Raw genomic sequence first — 27,177 nt, forward strand, 5'->3', positions numbered from 1 at the left:
GTTTTAAAAATTGCTTCTAAATCAGTAAATGTAGAAGTAATATAGAAGTAGGGTAAAATGTAGAAGATGACACCAAGAGCATGCAAGTCGGCATACAGATGATTCACATAGCAATACAATAAGCTACCAAAGAAAATTAAATTAGGACAAATCTTTACATTACAACATTTCTTAAAGTTATCAGAAAACTCCTAACTTTTTAATCATACCTTTCAACAGACACAGAGAATTCAGTCTTTAGGAAAGTATACCTTAATGGGAAAAACACAAGTTGGGAGACTTGGTCAACTTGGTATCTTGGATAAATAAGGCTGACCCCTTCTTATTTATCCCAGGAGTATAAACATATAGAATGAATTCAATAATGTTCACAAGGCACTCCATAAAGACATGCTATTAATACAAGTAATTATTATAAACCACAGACATCCTCTACAAAGTCCCTATGGGGATGGGAAGACGTTGTGTTACCAGATAACTTTTAAAATTAATCAAGGTTGGATTAATTAGTAGTCCAACATAGTAAAAATAGTCTAGAGACAAAAATCTTTAAGTTAAGGGTTCATAGTTTACTGAAAGCCAGAAGTTGTAAGAATCTTGGTAACATTTAAGTTATATGGTTTTGATAAAATCCAAACGAAGTATAAGTGTTCCACTTTTTTTTTTTTAATTTTTGCAAATGTGTGGTGAGTGACGACCAATATAGCTATACAGGATTCGGTAACAGGGAGCAAGTATGGATTTGTTCAATATGTGCTTTTATGCCACCCTCAACCAAGGTAGCCAGCTCATGAATTCAGTACTCATAGGGATAGGACATGGAACTCTGATCTGTTACTGAAGGTAGACAGGAGCCAGGCCAGTCAGCCAGCTCCTTCAAGGGGAGCATCTCCAATACCAGAAGAGGGTTCTCCTCACAGCATGCCATCACATGAATGTTTCCCATCCTCTTCAGAGATGACAGTCAACCAACTTTGTCAGCAGGACTTCTGTTCTGAGTTGCCTCAGTAACAGTGCTCATTTGTAAACTGTACCATTCACATTCTCTCACCCATTAAGGGAAAGACATCCGACAATTTGCAAGGGCCCAGGATTTTGTATGGAAGGAAAGAAGAAAAGAAACTAGAACATGTTATTCTCAAAATCCTGTTATATTGGTTGCTGCAAGAATACCTTGGGAAAATAATAGTTTTCCTTTCTTTTCACAAAGACTTTTGTCCTGCAAATTCTGGCAATAAAACTGGCTAATTCATTCTGATGGAATTACCATAGAACTCCAATAAATAGCTTTATAGCAAAATTTGATTGTGCAATAAGAATCCTTTTTTTTTTTTAAGAAAAATTGAATGGGGGTGGGGAAAACAGGGTTAAGAAGATGCAAGAGAATTACATTTGAATGCATCTTGTACTCTGAGGTGTGAAAAATCCTACCCAGACTTGGCAGTATATACTATACATCTGTTCAAAGTATTGTAAAATAAATATATTTTACTTTAAAGGTCCCATTGGTAGCTGGTCTAGGTTCTCTCATAGTATAACATTAAGATAAAATCATTTTCTTTACTTTGGTATTGAAGGAAAAATTTAATTTCATTTGTACAACTGAGGAGGCTAAAAAAAAGTTTTGCTTCATTTCAACGGAAGAGTATTGTTTTTGTTCAACTCTGGGTAGATTTAAAAGTCTTGCAAATAGTTGTGTTTTTTTTTGTTTTTTTTTTTTTGCTAAGTCAAATTTGGCTAAAACCTTGGCACAAACAGTGCCGGAGAGATGCAACCGTTACGGATAATTTTTTTTCCCCCCAAAGAAAAGTATCCTCACAAGCTAGTGTCTCACCATCCCCTTAAAAGTTCACAGAGAGAAATAAACAAACATGAAGATTCCAAGTGAACAGACAGCAAAGAGTCCAATGTTGAGTATTAACTTAACTCTAGGAGTCTCTTCCAACATTTGTAAACAAAGAGCCTCCTCCTCCATCACCTCTCTAAGGCTTCTTTTGTTTAGGCTCTTACTTTTAAAACCACAGAACCAGTCTATGAATTTCCAGTACTGGTGTCTACCCTTGATCTCTTTCTCTTGTTGTCTCTCACCCATGAGAGCTGCCTGTCCATTGGAGTAACAGTCTACTGGTGTCTCGGCCTCAGAATGACTTAGTGAAGATGCTGGGTTGCTCTCATCTCTGCATGGCATCAAGAGGTTGATGTCCTCTGGCTGCATGGTCTTGAGGTTCTCTTCAGACTTTCCATTAGGAACAATGTGGTTAGTACCCTCAAGGTTCTCACTGCATTTCAAGATGCTCTTCTCCTGCATTTTGTACGGATCCTCTCGTGGGATGCTCTCTTTCTTGTCTGGGACTTTTACAGACCAGAAAGTAGTCGTATGGATCTGTTCCTTGGTAGGAGGTGGTGTGAGAAGGCTGACTATCACAGTAATGAGTCCTGTGACCCAAAACAAAGCCGTAGCCACATACATGTAATGGATATTTTTTATGAAGGCTGGCCTCTCATCAGGTTGGTCACATTCTGGGGCACGGTAGGTAAATGCCAGGATCAAGCGAAGGGCTCCTAGAACAAAGCCTGCCATTCCACCATAAAATGCCCCTTGTTCATTGCAACGCTTCCAGAAAATGGCCAAAAGGAAAAGAGCCGCCACTGGGGGTGTCAGATAATCAGCCACTTCCTGAATATAAAGGTACATCTGGCCCCCTTGCATCTCCACGATGATTGGCACCCACGCAATGCTGATCACTACCATGAAGGCCACAAAAACTCTCCCCACAATCATTAGCTCTCTTGAGCTTGCTGTTTTGCGAATGAGCTTGTACACATCAAGGGTGAATATGGTACTGGCACTGTTAAATATTGAGTCAAGATCACTCATCAGTGCTGCAATCATTACAGCCATCATCAGCCCTCGCAGGCCCACAGGTACCAGTTTCATCACTAGGTGTGGATAAGCAATATTGGAGCATCCAGCTCGGCTGCCACAGACTTGCATACAATGCTCTGGGTTGATGCAAGCAATATCATCTGCAAATAGTATCCTTGAAATCATCCCCGGGACCACTATGATAAACATAGGCAGAAGCTTTAAGAAGCCAGCCATCAGAGTGGAACCTTTGGCATGTGCGATATTTTTGGCAGCTAAGACCCTCTGCACAATAACTTGGTCAGCACACCAATACCACACTGATGCTGGGGTCTGCCCAAGAATGAATCCAGGCCATGGAACATCTTCATCTGTCGGCTCACGCAACATTTTCAGGGAATCTGGTTTTGGGTCAACATTACAAGAATTGGTATTGGAAAGGTTGTAAGTCAACAAGATCGCAGTTACGTTAGGTTTTGCCAACATGTACCTTTTCTTAACTTCCTCAAACCCACCAACCTCCATCATGCTGATAACCATTAGTGTAAGTGCCCCAACGATCATGAGCAAAGCTTGAAGTGTATCTGTATAGATGACAGCAACAAGGCCTCCAGTTACAGTCAGCAAAGCAGTCATTCCAATCAGCAGGATCACAGATAAGTAAAGGTTCCAACCCAAAGACTCCTGGATAAAGAGGGCACCTGAATACAGATCAACTGAAAGCTTGGTGAAAATATAGAGAAGTAAAGACAAGGCTGCAAAATAGACCTGAATCCTATGGCCACCAAAACGCTTGGATAAATATTCAGGCATGGTGTACACCCCTGACCGGATGTAGACTGGTATGAAAACCCATCCCAGAAGTTGCAAAAGCATTAAGGCGTTGAATTCCCATGCACCTACAGCAAATCCGCTTGCGGCTCCGGATCCTGCCAGCCCAATGAAGTGTTCACTCCCAATATTGCTCACAAACAAAGAGGCACCAATAGCTACCCAGGTCATAGAGCGCCCTGCCAGGAAGTATCCACTCACGGTGCTTCTATTGGATTTCCACATGGCAAAAAACCCAATGCACATGACCAGCACAAAGTACAGGGCCACAATGGCAATGTCTGCTGTCTCCAGCACAGCCCTCATTTTGGTAACTTTGTTAAGTCAACAGCTTCCAATGATAGATGTATTCAACTTTACTTTTTGGTCCCCCCAGCCAAGTCTTTATGCCATACGTGGACTGGACTAAATATAGTAATATAGCAGGTCAAAGTCTTTGTCCTTTGATTTGCTGTCTTGATGGTGTTGGTTGTGACAAACTTTGAAGGAGACAGTTTTTAAAATTTTTCTCCGCTTCTTAATTGGAATTTTGAGAACTTAGCCCGAACTTTTAATCCACATTCCACAAGACCATCAGCATTTACTCAGTTGGTGGAGGAGAAATTCTGAGTTGCAGCTAAGTCTAGTGAGGCCTACTGTACCAACCCTGCAAGGCAGCAAAGACAAAAGACAAAGATTGAATTAGAGAAGGATTTCACCAAACCACGAGGAATTTTTTTTTTAAAGTCTGGCAAACAAATGACGCGAGAAGATGGACTTTAAAAAAAAAAAGAAACTTTTCAAAATGTAACTGGAAAATCACACAAAAATGCTAGTCAACAAGACACTTTAGTCAAGAATACACTGCCATCTCATATCTGACACAGAATACTTTTCATTTTGAAAAAGCAAAATTTGAAACAGGTAGTTGGGCAGGAAACACAAATTTGGCTCACAGTTAACAACAATCTACCAACAGTTAAGAATCATACACCATGAAACATTCTTATACAGGTTGTCAAAAGGGATAGAGATATAGCAAACCTCTACAACTCTTCAGAGAAATTAGTCAAAAACAAAACAAAAAATCACTAACGATTTAAAGAGAATGATATGATACTGTCAAGATCTATTCACTCATGGCAACTAATCTCCAAGTAGACATTTTTGCTGGGCTCTTAAAACTTCATTTTGAACTACACAAACAAAAGTCACTGCTATGTTTCCACTCCTAGATGTCATCCAACTTTACTATAAAACCTAGCAGAGTATTAAGCAAAACACAAACCAAAAACAAAACAAAACAAAAAAATATGTTATGGGGAAAAGACAAAAGTTTTTTGGTTTTTTTTAATTGCTGTTTCCTTTTTAAAAAGACACCTTACTCTGTACACTGGGGGAAATAACTGAATGTATGAATTTCACTAGTAAATGGAATTCTGAGAGAATACCTCTAACCAAATCTGCTTTGTAACTTCTGTTCTTCAAACTGAGGTACTGAGCAGTTAAGTGACTTACCCAAGGTCACACAGCCAGAGGATGTCAGAGGCAGGACTGAACCCAGGCCTTCCTGACTCCTAGGCCAGTTCTCTCCCTACTACAATATCAGAACATCATAAAAAGTTATTATGACTATCTAATAATGTTGTCTTTGAGCTAATTTAAGCCATATTTAAATAGCTTAAAATCATATGTGGATTTTTGTCCTAAATACAGAAAGCATTTCAAGTTTTTAAAACATCCAGTTTAAAATCATTACTTTTATCTTCCTTCTCTCTCCCCCCACAACCATATAGATTTTTTAATTGATTGGTCCTAATAAATTTTACAAACTAACCAAAACTACTTCATTTCATTCTCATGCCTCCCTTTTCTAGACCCTTATGCATGTGTATGCATACACAGGCACATTCACTTAAAACAGGCATTTATTCAATAATAGTTAAGGAAGTGAGTCCTAATCTTTTGGTGAAATGCTACTTTCAGGTGGTAGAGGAGGGAGAAAGAGTACTAATTTATCAATAACCGTTAAGATTTCTTCAACCATAATTATAAGAGAATATGACCCTGCTAGTCAAAGGCTGATATTATTGCCATGATCCCCAAAGTCCTTGATCCCTGTAAGGAACACATCTCACAAAGAGAGGAAAAGAAGAGCAGGAATCAATCACAAATATTTAAGTAGTTAGTTACTACGTGTCAGGCACTGTGCTTCGTGCTGAGGATGGAAGAAGGGAAAGAAAGAAGGGAAGGGGGAAAGGAGAAGGGAAGGCGGAAGGGAAGGCGGAAGGGAAGGCGGAATCCTGTCTCAAAAATCACCTCACATTCTAATAGAGTAACCATCCCCAAAGTAGCAAACCAATGGAATGACCAGAGTACCAAGCTACCAGAAACCCCAGTAGAAAAACTGGCTTTAGGAGAAAGAAAACAAGTCAAAAATCTTCTTTCACAAAGAAATATTACAAATCATAAAGACACAGAGAAAATCTGCCAGAAGAAAAATGTACTTAGACAACAGAAGCAACCAGAAACAAAACTAGTTTTATCAAAATATAACGAAATAGGCAAACTCTTTAAAGGAAATAAAATGAGCCCAAATCATTACAAAACAAAATAAAGCAACTAAGAAGAATGCCTAGGTCAACATAACAATGAAACTCATTAGGTAAAGAGTATCAGTGGAATATAGAAGACAACAGACTCAATGGCAAGCAGAACTATGATACTGGAAGGCAAGGAACATAGGAATTACAAGAGGAAACAAAAATATGGTCAGAAAATTACATAGCTAGAAAAAGATTTAGAATCTTCGTACACTAAAGCAATCAATCTTCAGGACATGTCAATTTAAGAATTTGAGACTCAGTTAGAAGGGACCTCAGAAACCCTTGAATTCAACTCCACCATTTTACAGATGAGGAATTTGTTGTTTTTCAGTCATGTCTGACTCTTCGTGACACCAGCTAGGGTTTTCTTGGCAAAGAAACCTGGGTGATTTGCCATTTCCTTCTGCAGCTCATCTTATAGATGAGGCTGAGGTGAACAGGGTTAAGTGACTTGCCTAGGGTCACAAAGCTAAGTGTCTGAGGCCAGACCTGAACTCAGGAAGATGAATCTTCCCAACTCCAAGCCCTGCTCTTCATCTGCTGCGCCACATATCTGCCGCATACAGATGAAGAAACTGAGGCCCAAATAGGTTAATTAACTTGCTAATAAGGGCAGTCAGTCAACCTTGGACAGAAGGCAGGCTAGGAGAGTAAACACCAGGGAAGATGCTAGGCTGATTACTGGACTTTGTGAAAAGCAAGAAGTCAATGCAACTCAGTGAATACTTAAATGTAAACCATGTGCAATGCATTCTATTAGCTAGGCCCTTTGGATAGTCAAATAACCATAAAAACATCAATTTAGAAGATGACTCCAACAATGCAGTTCACAACCCATCCTACCTGCCCCATGCCACATGACTCATCCATGTTCTCCCATAAATTTTCCAGGAGGGACATCCAATGAATGTGACATGAGCCTGTCTCACTTTCTCTTGACATCAAAGATAACCAATGGACTACTCTAGCAGTTCACTTGTCATTCCTTGCACTTGACACATAACCAGTCCACTTTCACTTCCTAACATATATTTCTTTGATCACAAATTTCATCAAAACAAAAATAAAATAACCCCTGACTTCAGAGAAATCAAAGATCCTAGCTTTAGATCTGGAGGGCATCTCAGAGTTTATCTAGTACAACCACCTCATTTACTTTATAGATGAAGAATCTGAGGCCTAGATATCAGAGGTAGCATTTGAACCCAGATCATATGATTCCACAGGCACTCTAACACTGCCTCCTTATAATCCCTGGGGAGAATGCAAAAAATAATGACACAAGTTCAAGATAATGAAGAATTAAAGCCTTTTGCCCCTGCCTTACCTTCACCCTTCCCTCAAACCCCTTTCTACCCAAAAGAAGCCCACATTGTTTGGACAAAGTAGGAATAACTAATTATAAACTTTCTGATGCAACAGAAAACCATGAGGTGTTACCATCTGCTGTCTTCTAATCTCCCTGAGCACTGCCGTCTGACCTCCTGATGAACTATCACAGCCCCTGGGCCTTTCCATCAGCCTTATGGCTGAATTCATGTCATCTCTCCCATCACAGTATGAGCTCTAGGACTACTGAACTATTTCTATTTGTCCTCCCAGCCCATGGCACACAAGAAGCACTTAAGCTACTTCATTCATTCATGTTTCAGGAAATAATAAAGGAAAAGTTCCCAGAAATGTTATCTGCCTCACTCCACCCAAAAGCTTTTGCAACCTTTTTTGCTCACACCTCAGAGGTTGTCTGTTTTAATTTAATTTTTAGATAAGTAAACTAAAAAAGACTAAGAAAAAAGAGGATTTGAACCCATCTTCTAACTCCAAATCCAAGATCTTTTTTTTTTTACTGTATCATTACTGTTTACTATTTTATATTCCCAAATCTCCCATAATACTTCTTCCAACCACCTTCTCAGATGAGGTCCTCCCTTCATCTTTTATTGACAAAAGAGGCCACTCACTGAGCGTGCCCTTGGTTCCATGATTAACAGTCATCTCCTGCATAGGGACCACACTGTTAAACTCTCTCTAATCTTTATTCGTTTGTTATCTATCCATTTCTTCCCTGTTGTCAAAAGACCTGCCCTGATCCTGCCTATCCCCAACTCCCCACCCCACCCCACTTTCCAAGATCCGGTTCTACTGTCAAGGATGTGATAATTCTTCAAGTTACCCAGATTCTGAACCTCAATATCATGCTTGGGGGGGGGGGCTTCACTCACTCTACATAATCCCATCAGTTGCCAAATCTAACACTTTCTATCTTTACAACATCTTTCACATGTCACCCTCTTCTCCATTCACAGAGCCACTCACAGCCTGGTTCAAGTCCTCATCGGTTCCCATCCCACTGGTGCAATGGTCTCGCTATTTGGTGATTTGTGCCTCTCCCTACTCCAATCCATTCCTCGCAAAAGTGCTTGAGTAATTTTCCTTAAGTTATGTGCCCATGTCACTCCCACTCCCTACTGACCAACTCTAGGATAGAGCACGAAGCCCTCTGCTTAACTTTTAAAGCTCTTCACAACTCTGGTTCCAACCTGTCTTTCCAGTCTTATTATACTTTACTTCCCTCCTTGAACTCTACAGTGTGGCCAGTCGACTTGGACTTTCTTGTTACTTCCTCTAACTCCCTTTTCCATACCTTTGATTAACTAAAATGCATGCCTTCACCACATCCACTCAATAAAGTCTTTTTCCCCCCTTAAGGTAAATAGGTTTAAGTGACTTGCCCAGGATCACAAAGCTAGTAAGTATCTGAGGTCAAATTTGAACTCGGGTCCTCAAGTCCAGGGCCAGTGCTCTATCTAGCTGCGCTGGGAGTGCATCACTTCTAAAGCCTTCTCCTGATCCCTCCAACTTTGAGTTCCCAAACTGCTCTGCATTTATTTTATATTAATTCTCCATATAATTCATATATGGCACATGTTTTGAATACCCCTCCCTAATAGAATATAAACTACTTCAAAGTGGCCATTTTTAAAAAATTCATGGCTCCAGCATCTAGCATATAGTAGATGTTTAATGAATGTTTATTGATTTGACTGAATATCACTGAGTGCCCTCTATCCAATATATTTGGAATTTCCTAGCTTTCATACCTTTATTTTATACAGACGCATACATGTTCACTGTGATAGTAAAATGAATGGTGATACATCCATTTTTCTTAAAATACATGGAAATAGATAAGTTCTTCCTCAGCCAAAATCTATCACCAATTTATGCTTTTATGTTTATTTTTAAGACTGGGCTGGCTTTCAAGTTAACTCACTGAAAAGTCATAGAATAATTCAGAGCTACGAAAAGCAGAAGGGCCTGGTTACTTCTTAGAGTTTTCTTTGATTCTCCATAATTAAGGAATCATTTTACATTCTCAAAAAGAGCAAAATGATAGCAATGACACTGAAATGCATAAAGAAATGGCCTCATTGCATTTTTAACAGTGCCTGCCTCACAAAAAGTCATGAAATAGGTAGCACACGTGATCAAGATATTATAGTTCTGAGACAGTAAGTAAAATTAAGTCCACAAAACTAGCACCTGTCTAATGGGATCTGAACTAAAGTCGCCTGGCTTCAAGTGTAGTTAGTCATGAAAAATTGGAGATCATCAATTAAGAGCAAAAAGAAACCTTAAAGATTATCTATCTAGTCTCTCATTTTACAGGTAAGGAAAGTCAAGTGAAGAGAGATAAAATCATTCACCTAATGTCACATAGTTGTTGACTAGTGGAATTCACAAGCCTCTCTTCTCTAGTCAGAAAACTGGAAAAAATGTTGAGAATCACTACTATGAGGTCATTATTCTAAATCATATACATATCATATAGATGTGTCAGGAAAATAGAGTTCTAAGAAGATAGGGAAGATAAGAAAGACAGAACAACAGAAAAGAAATAAGCCAAGTAGCACATTCTTTGGCCAGACAAAAATCTTTCTTCTATCCATGACGCACAGAATTAGTCTATTTGGAACCACCACTTACCCAATGTACCCAACAAGAAACAATAGTACTTATCTTCAATGGGCTTATTTCTTTTTCAGAGTTTGTTCCAAGAATTATTATATTCATCACCTTTCATTTTAGTCTGTTTCCCTGTATTTCAATTGAAGAAGCATTCACTAATCGATCACCTTTTATGTGCCAAGCACTAGGCTAGAAGCTGAAGATACAAAATCAAAAACAAAACAGCCCTTCACCTCAAGATCACATTCTACTGGGGGGAAACAACACTTACTAAATTAAATATAAATGAAATAGGGAGGGGCATTAACAGGCAGGGGCTAAGGAGTATCAGGAAAGGCCTCATGTAGGAAACAGTCCTTGAGCTAAGCCTAAAGGGGGCTGGGGATTCCAAGGGGCAGAGTTGAAGACAGAGGAATCTGAGAAACGAGGACAGGGGGTAGTATAAGAAGAAATTCTGTGCAAAGGCAGGAGATGAAATGCCATTTGGGTGAATGGCAAATAGGCTAGTAAACAGCCTAGAAACGCAGAAGAGCTTGTGAAAGGCTTTTCTATATCCAATAGGGAAGTTTCTATTTTTTCCTAATAGCAAAAAGAGGAAACACCTGAAGGTTTTTGCATAGGGGAGTAAAAGGATCAGAGAGATCTTTACAATATGATCTTTGCAATATGCCTTTGAGTTCTATCAAGTCTGATTTCCACATTTGAGGAAACTGAGACTCAGAGAAACGACTTGTCCAAGACCACAAAGGTAGTAAGTAGCAGTGTGAATCTGAACCCAGCTCCATTAACTCTAAATTCAGTGTTCTTTCTTACCTCACCATGATATTATCTTTTTTAAAAACTGAAAGGTCACCTGAATTTGTCCTAAGTCTTTAACTCAAAGACGTTCATTTGTATGTAGGTAAGTATGACTACTCCCATAAAGAGGGGAGCCAACCAATTAAGAGCTCACTGAAGAACATGGAGAGATTTTGTACCACTCCCAAAATTTCTCATCTTAAAACCTTAACATTTTTCATCACTTTTAAGGACAATGACATCTATCAAATAAAAATGTTTTAAGATTTAATTGTGCATACAACCTATTTTTGCCTTCGTTTTCTGATCTCTAAAAATTCTTTGATTCACAGAGGTATTAAAACACAGAAGAACAAATAGGATTTCAAAAAATATACAGATAGTATGCTTCTTATTTCAATTAAGTTAGATAAAGATTCTTGCAAGGCAAACAAAAACTCAAACACAGGACAGTCAACCTACATCTATTAAGAGTCAATGGAGGGGGTAGCTAGGTGGCACAGTGGATAGAGCACTGGCCCTGGAGTCAGGAGGACCTGAGTTCAAATCCGGCCTCAGACACTTAACACTTACTAGCTGTGTGACCCTGGGCAAGTCACTTAACCCCAATTTCCTCACTAAAAAAAAAAAAGTCAATGGAAAGGGGGAAAGGACCCACAGGTACACAAATATTTATAGTTGCTCTTTTTGTAGTGGCAAAGAATTGGAAATTGAGGGGATGCCCATCAATTGGGGAATAGCCAAACAAGCTGTGGTATGAATGTAATGGACTGCTATTGTACAGTAAGAAATGATGAGCTGGATGATTTTAGAAAACTTGGAAAAACTTATCTGATGCAAAGTGAAATGAACAGAACCAGGAGAACATTGTACACAGTAACAGCAACATGGTATGATGATAATCAACTATGAATGAGTTAGCTCTTCTCAGTAATAGAATGATCCAAGACAATTTACAAAGGACTCATGATGGAAAATTATATCCACATCTAGAGAAAGAACTGATAGATTCTGAATGCAGATCAAAGCATATCACTTAATTTTTTTCATGGTTTTTTCTCCTTTTAGTCTGTTTCTTCTTTTATAACTATGACTAATATAAAAATGTTATACACGATTGCACATATATAACCCATAACAAATTGCTTACCATTTTAGGAAGAGAGGAGGGGAGGGAGTAGAAAATTTTGGAACTCAAAATTTTATAAAAATCAATGTTAAAGGGGCAGATAGATGGTACAGTGGATAAAGTACCAGCCCTGGATTCAGGAAGACCTGAGTTCAAATTCAGCCTCAAACACTTGACACTTACTAGCTGTGTGACCTTGGGCAAGTCATTTAACCTTCATTGTCCCACCCCACCCCCCCAAAATTTTTTTTTAATCAATGTTAAAATTGTGTTTACATATAATTGGAAAAAATTAAATGCTATTAAAAAAAAGTAAGTAAAAGTGAAATTAACAGAACCAGGTAAACAATACAACTAGAACCTAAATAGAAGAAACATTTTTTTAATTTACTGAATTAAAATTATATTATCATTATAAGATATATAATTATAATGGCTAAGCTTGTCTCTGAAGAGATGAAAAAATACTTCTTGTCCTTCTTCAAAGAGCCAGCATGCTATGAATAAGGAACACTGCATATACTGGATCAGTATAGGGTAGGGGAGAGAGATATATATGGAAATGAAAGTGATGTATAAGGAGGTGGTATGCTGGTAAATGTTTTAAAAAACAGCTCTCAAAAAAAAAACAACTTCTTTGTACACATGAAACACTTTTTAAGTTTATTCTCCATTATTAACATTTTCTCTATCACTTTTAAGTCTAGACAATCAACAAAACAATAAATCAATGTAAGTTTGCTATTTCCAAGGTGGAAATGCTCATTCTTAAAGACTGATGAGACATTTCACCTCCCTCCTGCACACCTTTGTTAAGTAAGGCATAAAATATTCTTTAAAATTTTTAAAAAATCAATACAAAAGGACCTATGATTTCCTTGGTCCTCTGTGAAAGCTTCCTCTACTGATAGACTGCAATAGTGACCAAGTAATTTCTCTTCACATAAAGTCTAAGTTGGCAAAGGTTTACTGAGGTTAAGTGACTTTCACATAGTCAAAGCACTAGGAAGTATCAAAAGCACGATTTGCACCCAAGTCTTCTCCTGAGATGGAGTCCAGTAGTTTCTTGCATGCTGCTTTTCACCTGTTAAAAGTATACAAGCTAAATGAGGATGTTATTGTAAGCATCTATTTCCTTTCTGATACAGGGGGCAAATTTAATACTACCCCTCTATTCTGCCAGAGAGCTAATGATCAAAGTCACCTAGATAAATCATGTTATTCAAGGACATCCATCAGGACAACCTTGGAGCTCACATTCCCATGTTCTTTCGGCTCTACTCATACATATTTCCCACCAGGTTCCAACTTCACCTTCCCTGAAGGCACAACTCTACAAGGTTATTTTTCAGTTTTCCAACTGGAAACATGCCAGAAATATAAAAGCACATTTCTGGTGGACCAAAGACTTCCAGCTCTGAATTAGACTCTTTAGCAGGCAAGTAAGCTTTTACTAAACATCCTATAACTTGGGAGATGTTTCTTCACTGAAATTTCTCTAGGTTAGAAAGAAAATGCATAACAATTTTATTTCTTTCCAAGATTTTTGATGCCAAAAATGCCTATTGTTCCAATTAAATGAGCAATACACTAAAATTACTTGTTCATATACCAATACAATTAGAATAGTATGTGGAAAAATAGAAACATCACCTAAATCAATGTACTTTGAAAGAAAAAAACATTAAATAGGAATAGGAACTAAAAGAGCATCCTATTGGTGTGGTCAAGTCAACAAGCACTTAATAAGTGCTTACTATATTACATGCTAACCACTAGGAATGCAAAGAAAGGCAAAAGGCATGTTCCTGCTCTCAAAGAGTTTACAAACCAATAGGGGAAGAAAGCCAGAAAGAAATGCCAGAAGCTACATCCCAACAAGAAGGACTGGGAAAGGCTTCTTGCAGAAAGCAGAATTTTAGCTGGGTCTTGAAAAAGGCCAAGTAAGGCAGAAGGGAAAGAATTCCAGGTGTGGAGGACAGCCAATGAAATGCAGAGCTGGGAGACAAAGCACCAAAAAGAGGCCAATGCCATTGGATCACGTAGTGTGTAGCAAGGAATAAGGCTAAAAAGAATGAAAAGGCAAGAGGTGGGTAGGTGATGAAGGGCTTCAAATGCCAGACAGAGGATTTTATAAGTGATCCTGGAGGTGAAAAGGAGTTAATGGAATACAGGAAACTTACAGGTAAGGTAACTCCTATTTTTGTTTTTTTGTTTTTTAGTGAGGCAATTGGGGTTAAGTGACTTGCCCATGGTCACACAGCTAGTAAGTGTTAAGTGTCTGAGGCCGGATTTGAACTCAGGGACTCCTGACTACTGTGCCATCTGGTAACTCCTATTAATACAGGTGAGCACTTTCTCTGCAACTGGTAACCTTATAGAGACTTGTTAGGAGCAGCAGTGATAGTTTAAGTGACTTGTCCCAAATCACTTAAGTCAAGGATGGTACTTACACTCAAGTCATCCCATTTCTGAAGTCAGGATAGAAGACAAGTATAATGCTACAGAATAACAACCTCTTGTGTAAGTAGGCACAATTTGAGAATCCGGCTTCTAAATAAATTTAGAGCTAGTTTGCCTGAAGGTTAGAAAAAATTATAGTCACATAATAGTGCAACCCATGGACAAAGGAATCCCCACATCTTCAACAAGTGGTTGTACCACCTCCACCTGAAGAACTCCTAGGACAGGCAATCCACAAGTTCTCAAGACAAGCCATTCCATTTTGGGAGCTCTAAAAGTGTTGGGAAATTTTTCCTAACATCAAGCCTACTTTGGGTTCTTTCTAACTTCCATTCTACCCTCTCAGGCCAAAGAGAACAATCTCTTTTCCACATTTTGTCCCCAACTGAGAAAGAATCCTAAAATTAACATACTTGCTCAAATCTTGACCAGATGATCATAAAAGGAATAAAAATGGAAGTGACAATATTTTAAAGTGGAAAAAAAAACCCAAGTTTTCATTTTTTTGAGAGCAAACTGAATTTGAGACTGACTTGCAGTCCTCAACTATAGGACCACAAAATGATTATCATACTTCATCCCAATACTGCTGCCCTGGTTTAGGTGCTTATGGATTTCCAAACTGATGATAGCATTTCCTACTGAATAGTTTCAAAGCTATTAAGTCTAGGACCATGGACGGTAGATTTGTTGCAAACTGCAAAAGACAAGGTGCTGGAGTTGACATGAATTTCTATCCTGCCTCTGAGGCTCACTAATCATGTGACCTTGGGCAAATCACTTTAACTTCTTGGTCTAAGTTTTCCACTGATAAAGCGATGGAGTTGAGCCAGAAGATCTCTAGGGTCCCTCCTAGTCCTAAAATCGCTATCTGTAAGGTTGCTCTGACTTTTCTCCAATCCAACACCTTTACTTTACAGATGGTTATTGAGAGGAGGTGACTTACCCAAGGTCACAGCAGCAGTCAGAATTTTAGCTCGTGCTCTTTAATGACAAATACAACATTCTTTCCATTATACCATGCAACTACTTTTTATGAAGAAATTTGGCCTGCATTTGTTGGATTTAAAGAAAATATTTAATATATCATGTATAAGATTGTTTCAAGATAGATTTTGCATCATCTCCAACCAGAAAATAAGACATTAACACAGGTCACAATAGCTAATTAGTTCTATAGCATTAAGGTTTGCAAAGAATTTGTGAACATTTTTCTGATATACAATTCTCCTCTATATTATAGTCTCCAAATACTTTTTTTAACTGTTAAAAAAAAAAGTTGAGTTTTAGAAAGCATTGAAACACTGAAAGGAAATGTGATGCAATTAAATATCATTTGATTTGATTATATTTGCACTTAAATCTGAGTTCTATATACACAAAAAGTTGTTAAGGATTATCTGTAACTAAGGTCTTATAATCACTCTAAGAATGTGCTGATTTGGAGAATCTAAAAAAGACTCTTCAGAACACAGAAAAGTATGCCTTGTTGAAGAGATAGCGAAGAACAAAAATGTGGTCAGCTTTTTCTGCTTGGTTGTCTCCATTTTCTTTTGTTGGGAAAGAAGTCATTTATGCATCTTCACCCAAATAAAGTTTTAATGAAATTAAAACTAAGAAGAAAACTGTAATGAGTCACTAGGCCAAAAACTTCATCCTTAAATGCCAAAAAAAGTGAGAACTTTAAAACTCCAAATGGTCCTTTTCAGTATACAATTTGTAAGGAATCATCTGGTAAAGGATTGTGTTTACTAGGCTATAACAAACTTCACGGCAATAAAGGATGCTACAGTATCATTATTAACATAAAGTAATTTAAACCCTCACAAACATACCTTGGGTGGGGGGAGGAAGGAGAATCATCATTTTCTAAAGAAATTATGCCTTGCCTAGAGATGTTATTCAAACTTCCAAAGTCTTTTGCAAAAAGGTATACATTAACTTGTACTAATGGTTACTTGAAATACACAGAAAGGAGGAAGAAATGGTCTATGAATACCAATTTCTGACAATTTTCTAGTCAAAAGTATTTTATTCTAAGTTGTAATATAGCTCAATTGTATTAAGGCTCCTTGCACAATTCTCTATAATCAGACTATTCTCCAATGGGCCTTTTGCGAGATAGAAGAAAACTTATGTCTGAAAAAAAGTTATTTGTTACTTAAGTTATATTAAAGTTAAATTATATTTGTTACTTGAATTATTTAAATTAAATAAGACAAATAACACCCAATAATATTTTCAACTCGGTTTGCTTTTATTATACATCCACTATGTACTAATAGACACATAGATAAAAAAGAAAATCAAGAAATAAAACCCGTCCCTACCATGAAGGAGCTTACTACTAGCACCTCAGGATACAATAATCTGAAAAGGAAAAAAAGACTAAGGAATAAAAAGTCACTTTCCACATAGGTCTATATATGCAAACATCTAGAATAACTTTTATGTCCTTTGGGGGAGTAGTTAGATTATTACTTACAATTTTTTCCAAGAGGCTCAAAAAGATTGCAATTAATTAAAAACAAACTTGTATTCCTTGCCATTCATCCAATTTCTTACACTTTGCCTAGGGGCCACCAATTAGCTACAAGGTCATGATGTGCCCAGGAACCAATGAGTGTTATTAACAGGAGAGCTACCTACTGATTTTACATACATACCAGGTATCACTGGCAGACCAAAAAAACAAACAAACAAACCAAAACCAGAAAAGTGGTCAAAGAAAAAAGGTGACAGAAAAAAAAATTAAGATTAACATGGTAAAAAGTGATGGACCATGTGACTTGCCACTAACCAAAGTGACCTCTGGTCACTTCAAAAGTGTGACAGTCTTCCCTGAATAAACCCACATATTGTTCCCAGAGAAATATCCATTACAGTAATTTGTTAACCTGATGCTTATGAACTGCTTTAAAAAATATTTCAATAATAGTATTCCAATATAATTTAGTTTCCTTTGTAATCCTATTTTATACATTTAAAAACACTGTTCTGATAAAGGGGCCATAAGCTTCATCATACTGACAAAAGGTTCTGTGACATTAAAAAGATTAAAGAAATCTTGGATTAGAGTAAAATTATTTAAAGGAACGCATTTCTTTCTACTCTAGTCCTTTGCCTTGCTTTTTTTAGAAACTATATCACAATGACTAATAATCTTCATTAAAGTTTTATATTTAGCATGGTAAAGTACAAAACAGGTGTACTAGGCATACATAAGACCAGCAAAGTACAAGAGAGACATGGGTGTTCAGAAGGCATAGTTTTCCCTTTAATTTGTGACAATAAAATCTAAAAGGTCTTTTTACAAGAATTGAAAAGGTCTTTATGAAAATCAAAAATGTCTTTACAAGTTTGAAGGAACTTTAAATATTAAGTACATTTACATATATATTCTATGAATGAACAAATGAATATAGTCAACACCACCTAATTTTCAGCAGCAGGAAGGGAGGAGGGGGCGAAGCCTTCAGGCTTTAGCCCTGGATCAAAGCAATTTGGGGGACAATTAAAACTTGCAGGCCACCAGCCTGACTGTCCATAAATCCTAGAATAAAGACAAACCTCAATATCCCAAGAAAATAGGATCAGCCCAGACTTTCCCAAAAGAAGTGTGTGGAGCCTGGCCCTAACATCAAGTCCAAAGTCAGGAAGTAAGCTGAAAGAATGAACAAACAAAAGAATACCACCATAAAAAGCTATTATTGTAATGGAGGGAATATTCAAAAGACAAACCCAAAAGATAGAGACTCCAAAATATCTACAAGAGAAGCCTCAATGAAAAATACATTCTGGTCATAAATTAAACTAGAATTTGTCAAAGAGACGAAGCAAGAATTGTTTGTTGTTTTTAAATTTAAAATAGCCTTATAAAAGGAGAGCTATTAAAAATATATATAGGAAAATAAGCAAAAGCCATAGAAGAATTAGAAGAGAAAAAAAAAACAGCTTGGCACAAAAGGTATAAAACCTTACCCTGAAAATCAGAATGAACCAAATAGCAGATAATGACTAGAAATACTAAAATGAAGTGAAGACTAAAAAACGAAGAAGAAATGTCAGGCATCTCATAGCCAAAACAACTGACCTGGAAAAGAGATGGAGGATAGATAATTTAAGAGTCACTGGACTACCTGAAATCCCTAATAAAAAAAAAATTTTTAATAAATATATGTATAATATATATTATATATAAGATAATATAATAGAGAGAGAGTTTATAATTCAAGAAACCATAAAAGAAAACTGCTCAGATCTCTCAGAACTAAAGGGCAAAGAGGAAATAAATAGAAAGAACTCAATCATCACCTCCTGAAAGAAACCCCCAAAATGAAAACTCCCAGGAGCCAAAATCCAGAGTTTCCAGGTCAAAGAAAAGAAATACTGCGAATAGCCAGAAACAAAGAATTCAAATATCAAGGAACTACAACCCCTGTAAAGCAGCCACCATTCTAAAGAAGAAAGAGTTTGGAATATGATATATTCAATATAGATAAGAAGACAAAGAGAGTGTGTGTGTGTGTGTGTGTGTGTGTGTGTGTATAGTGGAAAGGGAGAGGAAGGAGAGAGAAGAGGAAGGGGAAGGAAGGATAGGGAGAGAGAGTCTTGGAGGGAGGGAGAAGGCAAAGGTTTACAATTGAGAATAATTTATCAAAAAAAAAAACAACAAAACAAGCTGAGTATAATCCCAGAGGGGGGGAAATAATCAATCTTTTAATTCCTTATGAAAAGACTTAGAGCATCAAATGAGCAAACAATGATATAGGACAAGATCTCAATTTAAAAAAATAAAAGAAAAAATTGTAAAAAAGTGTGAGCATACCTTAATTTATGAAATAAATTCCCTAGTATGCTTAGAGTTAAAGTGATATTTATTGTGCCTTATACCAGCATATCTGGTATGAAATGAACAAAAGTATGGTGCTAGATGAGAAGATATTTTGGTTTAGATCCAGAAGACATGAATTCTAGGTCTACTTCCAACAAACTGGCAAATCTCAGTCCTCCAGGCAATACTTTAAACAGTAAGTTACAGACCAGTTAACCAAGGAGGAAATGTCAATACAAGAGTTTCAATGAAATCAAAGGTCCAGACATTAAAGAGGGAAGAGGGAGAGTAACTTCACATAGAAGCAACACAGCACGGTAGAAAGAGTGGTGGGCTCAGAGTAAGGAAGACTTGGGTTCAAATCCTGCCTCACACTAGCAGAGTAGGGCTGGGAAAATGCCTTTTAATCTCTTTTTATAGAAAGCCCTTAAGACAGGGACCTGTTGTAACTAGATTTTTAATTGAAAGACAGTTTGATATAGTAGACAGAGGGCCAGCTTCAGAATCAGTATAACCAGGGTTCAAGTTCCATCTGACACTTACTGGCTGGGTGATACCAACCAAGTCACATAATGCAACTCTTATAGCTTATAAATAATGGAAAAGGTGTTGTGCTGATGTGCCCTGGTAGAAGTTATTTCCTCAATCACTACATCAACCAAAACACTTTTCAAATTATCACTAGCACAGCATTTATTAAATGTGCAAGAGAGGCAGGGAACAGTCAATATGGGAGAGAAGGGGAAAAGAAAGCTCTTAAGAGAACTGTTCACTTTGGACAATATTCAGAAACCATTTCCACAAAATGTATTCTCATAATTCCACCCCTTCATTTCTTGTACCTTAGCTGCAATGGTAAGGAGGTAAATAAAATCTATCGATCCCTTCATAGGGTTAAATAACCCAGTCTTTTTTAAGGAACAAAGGCCCTAGTGAAAGTTTGGTATCCTTCAAAGCCCTTTAATGGCTGAATATCTAGTTTTAATTGTCTGATTTCAAGCAAGACAGAAAAGGCTAAGGGAGATTACTCATAGCAGACTGTATAGATAGTGCTAGTAACCCAAGGGCAAAGAATTAATATGGTCAAATAACAAGTGCCTAAGTTACATCACAGTCGATTCACTTCTATACCCCCAAACAGAAACTACCCCTTTCCAAAGTATCTTGAGGACAGGCCCAGGGTACAGACAAACAGAGGAAAATGAAATGAAGCAAGGACTTCCCTGGTCATCATGCACAACAGGTAAAGTGTTGGTGCATGAGAATTATCTATAAGCAAAGCTGAACTGAAAGCTGACTGGTACATAAAAACTGCTTGACTCCAGGAACACCACCCCCCCCCCCACTCTGAACTATATTAGCCACCCTCCTTCCCTCCCACCCAACCATGGCTTACCTATCTGAGTGTCATAGCTCTCTGCTTCCGCAATAGTGCAATAAACAGATGATTAACTACTTCTGAAAGAGCAAAGGATACTGTTTAAAAATGGGAGAGGAACTTTGCTTCTATTCTAAATAAGAAATGGTGATCCTTAAAAACCAAGTTAGAATTGGGACAGACTGTCAAGGCAGTAAGATTGAGATATAGTCATAAACTGTCAAGGAAAACCAAAACATCTCTAAAAACCAAAATAATTTTAACTAGTTGTTACTTTAAAGCTAGCCTAACATTTGGTACAACTTTTTAAAAGGGTGACATAAATGTTTATTTTATTTTTTACATATTTCCATGGGGACTATGAACAGCATTGTTGCTACATTACCAAAAGACAAATCTGGTGCTTTTATACATGAGCTTGCATTCATTCAGTACCTAAGTTACATAAGGCTATTGTTTAAACCATTAATTTTTCATTCCCAAGTTTAAAATACTTGGGTAGTGATGCAAAGGCATAGAAAAAAAATTTTCCAATCGCTCTTCCCCTTTAACCCAGCCCAAAGCCTTCTCATAAACTATGATAACTTTCTGAGTAAACCAAATTACCCATAATACTTTTATACCAACACTTCAGGGGATTATTTATTAACACTAATCAGGACCTCATTGTATTCCTAACCTAATAATGTTTTTTTGATCTGTGAAAATCTGAAAAAATACTATATATATATATATATATATATATATATATATATATATATATATATATATATATATATACACACACACACATAAACATCTTCTCCCCTTGCCAACAAAATTCACAAAAAGTTTACTTTTTCATCTTAGGTTTTCCCCTCTATTTCCTTACTAAACCCAATATCTTCCACCAAAGATCTGTTATATTCTCACATTCTCCCAAAACATACTGCTAATTTAATTTTATTTCCAAAGGTTATTACAAATTATGAATCATGCCCTTATTTTTAATCTCCGTGCCTAAAGAAAGGTTATCAAGTGTGATCTTTCATGCAATAAAGAATATCTCCAGCAAATGATCCATTCAGCCAATGTTTTTAACAGTTCATTTCAAGAGATGGAAAACTCACTATTTTGGTTGTCGCCCCAGTGGGGTTCCAATGCTTACTGACTCAATAATCATGGACAAAGTAAAGTACCATAACCTCTCTTAGCCTTGGTTCCCTCTAGCAAAACAGGAAGAGTAACTATTGTACCTATCTCACAAATGAAATAATATATCACTATGTAAATGTCCATTATTAGTGTTCTAAGTGCTTAATGCTCTCCAGTGATCACAAAGTTGTATTACCTCCTTATTCTAAACATAACACTTTAAATCAATGTGAATGCATTAGCAATCTAGAGGGGCCACATCCATTAATAACCAATAAGCAATTACTACTTGCAAGGTACTATGCTAAATGCTGAATATACCAAGAAAGGCAAACAGTCTCTGCCCTCTTCTTGTGTGTACCAAATACATGGAAAGTGTGGTACAGTGGATAGAGTACTGGCCTGGAATCTCCCAGAGCTCAAATCTGGCCTCGGATACTTAGTGACTCTGTGACCCTGGGCAAGTCACTTAGCCATGACTGCCTCAGTTGCTCATCTGTAAAATGAGCTGGAGAAGGAAATGACATTGCTAGACAAACTTGTAAAAGTTTATTTTAGTAGAAGGGAGGACGGATTGAAGTGGAGATGCCCGAGTCAGGAAGACCAGGTAGAAAGCTTCTGAAAGAGTCTTGGTGACAGGTGATGAAGGTCTGCTCTAGGGTAGTGGCCATGTGAATAGAGAGAAGGGAGACATACCACAGATGTTATAAAGGTAGAAATGACAAGATTTGGAAATGGACTGGATATCTGAACTGCATGAGGAGCAGATGACCCCATGGTTTCTAACCTGCATAAACTAAGAGGATGAGGTCCACTACACTTCATTATTTTAAGCAATTACATCTGAAGAAATGATGGTATGACTTCCACTACTCTGCTATGCAATGCTTAACAACTGAGAACTAAAAATATTTTTAACCAGAGAAGGACCTAAAGGAGTTAAAGGTCCTTGTACTAAACATGCACACCTAAGTTTAAACTAAATTTTACTTGCAAATTTTTCATTTATTTGCTTATTTTTACCGAGGACTCCTATTCCACAAGTGTCTGGCACTTATTTAAGACTTGGGTTTTTCCATTCCATCTCATTAAAGTTTTCTCTAGTTCAAGCATGAATTCACCAACATTAAATCATGTTTCAAAAATGTACTTAACAGATCCTGAAATGTATAGCAGGGATTTCCCCCCCAAAATAGCTTGGTCACATCCTAATGGTTTTCGGGCACCTTAGAGGTGATGAAAAACAAAGTATTCTGTTTTGAGTATTTAAAATTCATGAAGGACTTGTGCCGGTAGTGCTGGGAGGAGGAAGGGAGTGGTGGGGGTAAAAGGAAACCAAACAATGGATGTCATAATTCCAAGAAGATTGAGAATCACCCACTGCCCTACAAATATAACAGGCATGAAACAGATGGGAAAGAAACACCTCTAGGTATCCAATCCAATCTAAAGGCAGTAATGATACAACTATCTCTTATATCAAATATTATTTTTTTTATTAACACACTATGGCAACATAAATATTTGTCAATTAAGTTTTTCCCCCAGATGAAGAGTCAGCAGACATGAGTTCAAATCTCAACTTTGCTATTTACTACCATTCTGACCATGAATCAATTATTTCCTTTCTTTTTTTTGCGGGGCAATGAGGGTTAAGTGACTTACCCAGGGTCACACAACTAGTAAGTGTCAAGTGTCTGAGGCCGTATTTGAACTCAGGTCCTCCTGAATACAGGGCCAGTGCTTTATCCACTGTGCTACCTAGCTGCCCCTGAGTCAATTATTTCTTGCTAGATCTGTCTCCTCATCTGTAAAATGGAGGTGGGGAGGCCCAGACAAGAATGACATCTAAAATCCCCCATATCTAAATTTATAATCCTATTGATCTGGGTTCTGTAAAAGTATTAGTTTATACATGGGGTGTTTTATTTATATATACATATGTATGTATATATATATGCACACATACAGATATGTATGTACTATATATAGATAGATATATGTAGACATTATATGCTATAAAATATAACCTCTAAATACATGTGTTCAAGCTGATCTTCACAACTATTGATCATAAGAGTTTCAAATGCCAGTTTTCTGAATAGCAACTTAGGCACAACAAATTTTCTGAAATTTTTCTGAAACCAGAAAAATTTTGCATGGTCATTACAGAGGCATTTCAAAAGGTTGGAAGGAAAAAAAATGCGAGCTATAATACCTTTTACTCCTAATCTACTTTAAATCCAAGATAATTTCTTCAGCCTTTTCAAGCATAACATCACTGTTGAAATGTTCCCTCTACAAACCCTGGTGACCAAGGAACATGCATACAAAACTCAAAAAGAGTTTCCATATGACTCTCCTTCCTCCAAACATAGCTTCCTGCTCCCACCCCCCCATCGCTGTTATTAACTACTTAATATTTAAACACAAAAATGATTAAATCAACACATCTTTTGATGGCAGGTGGTACCCCCATTCATAGCCCTAAACTAGGTAGTCCCCCACCTACCTGGGATCTCTTGACAACTAGCTGAGAAAAAGCAAAACTTAACAAATGTGCCTGCATACACACTATAAGGAGAAAGAGGCTATGATTTAACTTAGCTCCTGGCTTCCAGACAAAACTCAAATATACACAGGTAGTGCCAATACTGATTAACAAGATTTTCTTGCTCACCTTCCACTTTACCCACAAGAAAAACTAGGGAAGGGGGGTAGATGCCAATAAACCAAAATTTAAATACCTTCTATCATATATCTTGAGAAGGGCACAACAATGTTAATTCCCATACTCTCCTTATTCCCACCAAGGATATTTCTCCTGTTCTTGCTTCCCTCCCCCCTTCCTTTTTTTCTGTCTCCAATTAAATTTCATGGTTATGTGAATTGGGAAAAATATGAAAGAGTACTATTTTGGGAGTCTCATAAACTTCAAATTCTTGATTTATTTTCTCAAGTTCAAAGAAACAGTCAAGGGCACAACATTATACCTGGTCAAAGACTCTCAAGGCAGAACTCAAAATTTTTAGTATCCAGTCTAGTAAATAACTTGGAAAGTTAGCAAATCACTCAAATGATTTCCTCCTCTTCTGTGGCATTTATTTAAATTCTTTAGACCTTGTGATTATTAACATTAATTCATATTATGTGACATCCTCAAAAGCTGAAGATGTTCACTCACTATTTGTTACACATTCTAAAGTTAACAAAGTTTTAGATAGCTATGATATGAAAACTTCTGTCAGTAAAATACTGAAAACCATTATACCAGAGTGCTCCCAGAGCAATTTTTTCAGGTTATTTTTTTAAGTACTGAGAAGAGTTCCTAGGAAAAGCCCGAATTTCTAAGATATCAGACACAGTATGCTGGGATGAAAAACTGTCTCCATAAGCTCAATTAGTCTTCACTATCGCTTATAAAGCACAAAAGTCAACTTTGAGCTATCATGTACCATTGCCTTCAAAAGCTCCCTTAAGGTAGTCTCTACCTCTACCTACCTTTTGGTCTGTGTCTGTCTCTCTCTCCCTCTCTTTGCCTGCCTTTTTGTACATCTTCTCTCTATCCCTGAGGCTTTCTCCCTCTTTCTCACATGAAAAATTTTCTCAGAGAAAAGCTGAAAGAACAATCTTTGGATGAATAAAGTAAAGATTAGGATAGTCTTAAAGGAGTCCTCCCCCTCCCCCCCCCCTTAAAGTTTAATTCTTTGAAATTCATTCAAGCCAGAGATACTGCAACAAGTCAAAGGAGTACTACACATGAGGATTCAAAGATAATTTTATTGAACTGTGCGGAAGGTTAAAAACACATGCACTTCGGTCAAAAACCGGGAGAGAATATTTGAGGCATATAAAAAGATGAGCAAAAATTAAGAGCGCATTTTACTAGGAGAATCTAAGATAAGGTAATTAGCAATAAGCATATTACAGGCAGGACAGTGCAAGCGGCAGAGAATTAGAAAGTTGGATTTCGTTTGGTTTTGTAATAACATTTGCAAGATTTCCCAACTCGAGGAAGGGCAGAAGACATTCAGTGTTTGATTTTTTCTCTCCCCTATTCTGGCAAGATTTTTTGGTTTAAGTTCCACATTTATCCTAAAGGGGCATACCTGTGTATACATGATGCAGGGCTGGCATTCGGGGAGTGAGCGGAACCACCCCCTTTTCGAGAAGATTCGGGAAATGAACGTAACCCACTACACACACACACACACACACACACACACACACGAGATCACAGGCAGGTGGGCAGACATACACCGCATCGTACCCATGGGCATAGGCATACATACACGCGGGGGCACACAGCTACAGCGGCCAAGCTCTCACACGCGGACACATACACAGAGGAGGTGTTAGGTGGCGCAGGGGGGCGGAGAGTTGGTCCTTGAGTCATTAAGACCAAGGTTCGAATCCAGCCTCAGACACATCGTAGCCGTCAGGTACCCTCTCCGAGCCTCAGTTTCCTTATCTGAAAACGAGACTAACAATAGCGCCTACCTGCCGGGGTTTGTGATGAGATTCAAAGGAGGCACTGGCTGCAAAGCGCTTTGAAAATCTAAAAGCGCTATGGAATTACTAGCTAAGGCCATGGCGAGCACATGCAGCACCTCGGAAGCTCACGGAGCTGCCCACGCCTCCACTCATTTACTCAAACACACGCACGAGCCCGTCTCCAGGGCCGGAACCTGCCAGGCGCGGGCAACGTGTGTGTGTGTGTGTGTGTGTGTGTGTGTGTGTGTGTGTGTGTGTGTGTGTGTGTGTGTGTGTGTGTTTGTGTGTGTGTTTGTGTGTGTGTGTGAAGCAATGAATGAACCTGGTTGCGTCCTGCCCCGGCCACCCCAGCCCCCGCCCTAGAAGCCCAAGAGGAGGCAGGAGCAGGAGCACAAGAGCCCCTCTTCCCGGGAGGGAAGGAGGATGCGCCGGCTCGCGGGCGGTGGGTGACAATGCCATAGCAGCAGAGCAGACAGCGAGGATGCAGAGGCCGGGGAGGGGGGCGCGGTGCGGAGAGGGCGCGGGGAGGGAGGGAGGGAGGGAGAGAGGAGCGGGGCTGGGCCGGGTCACTTACCCGCTGCATGGCTTTCAGGATCAAAGCCAGCTCGTAGCGAGGCATCCCGGAGCTCGCGGGCACAGGCTCCGGTGTGGCGAGGGTGAGAGAGCGGGCGGGCGCCGGAGGGGAGTTCCCGGGGC

The 27,177-nt window shown here is 38.2% G+C and overlaps 1 protein-coding gene across 1 annotated transcript; it reads right to left on the reverse strand.

The window, feature by feature from the left end:
* Positions 1 to 27,177, reverse strand: SLC5A3 (solute carrier family 5 member 3). Its single transcript, XM_043994371.1, has 2 exons — positions 27,056 to 27,177; positions 1 to 4,343 (listed from the first exon to the last, which is right to left on the reverse strand). Exon 2 carries the CDS (start codon positions 4,001 to 4,003, stop codon positions 1,850 to 1,852), a length of 2,154 nt encoding a protein of 717 aa, XP_043850306.1. The 5' UTR covers positions 4,004 to 4,343; positions 27,056 to 27,177; the 3' UTR covers positions 1 to 1,849.

This window comes from Dromiciops gliroides, chromosome 3 (genome assembly GCF_019393635.1).
Source record: "Dromiciops gliroides isolate mDroGli1 chromosome 3, mDroGli1.pri, whole genome shotgun sequence".
Lineage (NCBI taxonomy): Eukaryota > Metazoa > Chordata > Mammalia > Microbiotheria > Microbiotheriidae > Dromiciops > Dromiciops gliroides.

Coding starts and splice junctions, on each gene's coding strand:
- SLC5A3 (XM_043994371.1), bottom strand. CDS start 4,003: ATGAGGGCTGTGCTGGAGACAGCAGACATTGCCATTGTGGCCCTGTAC.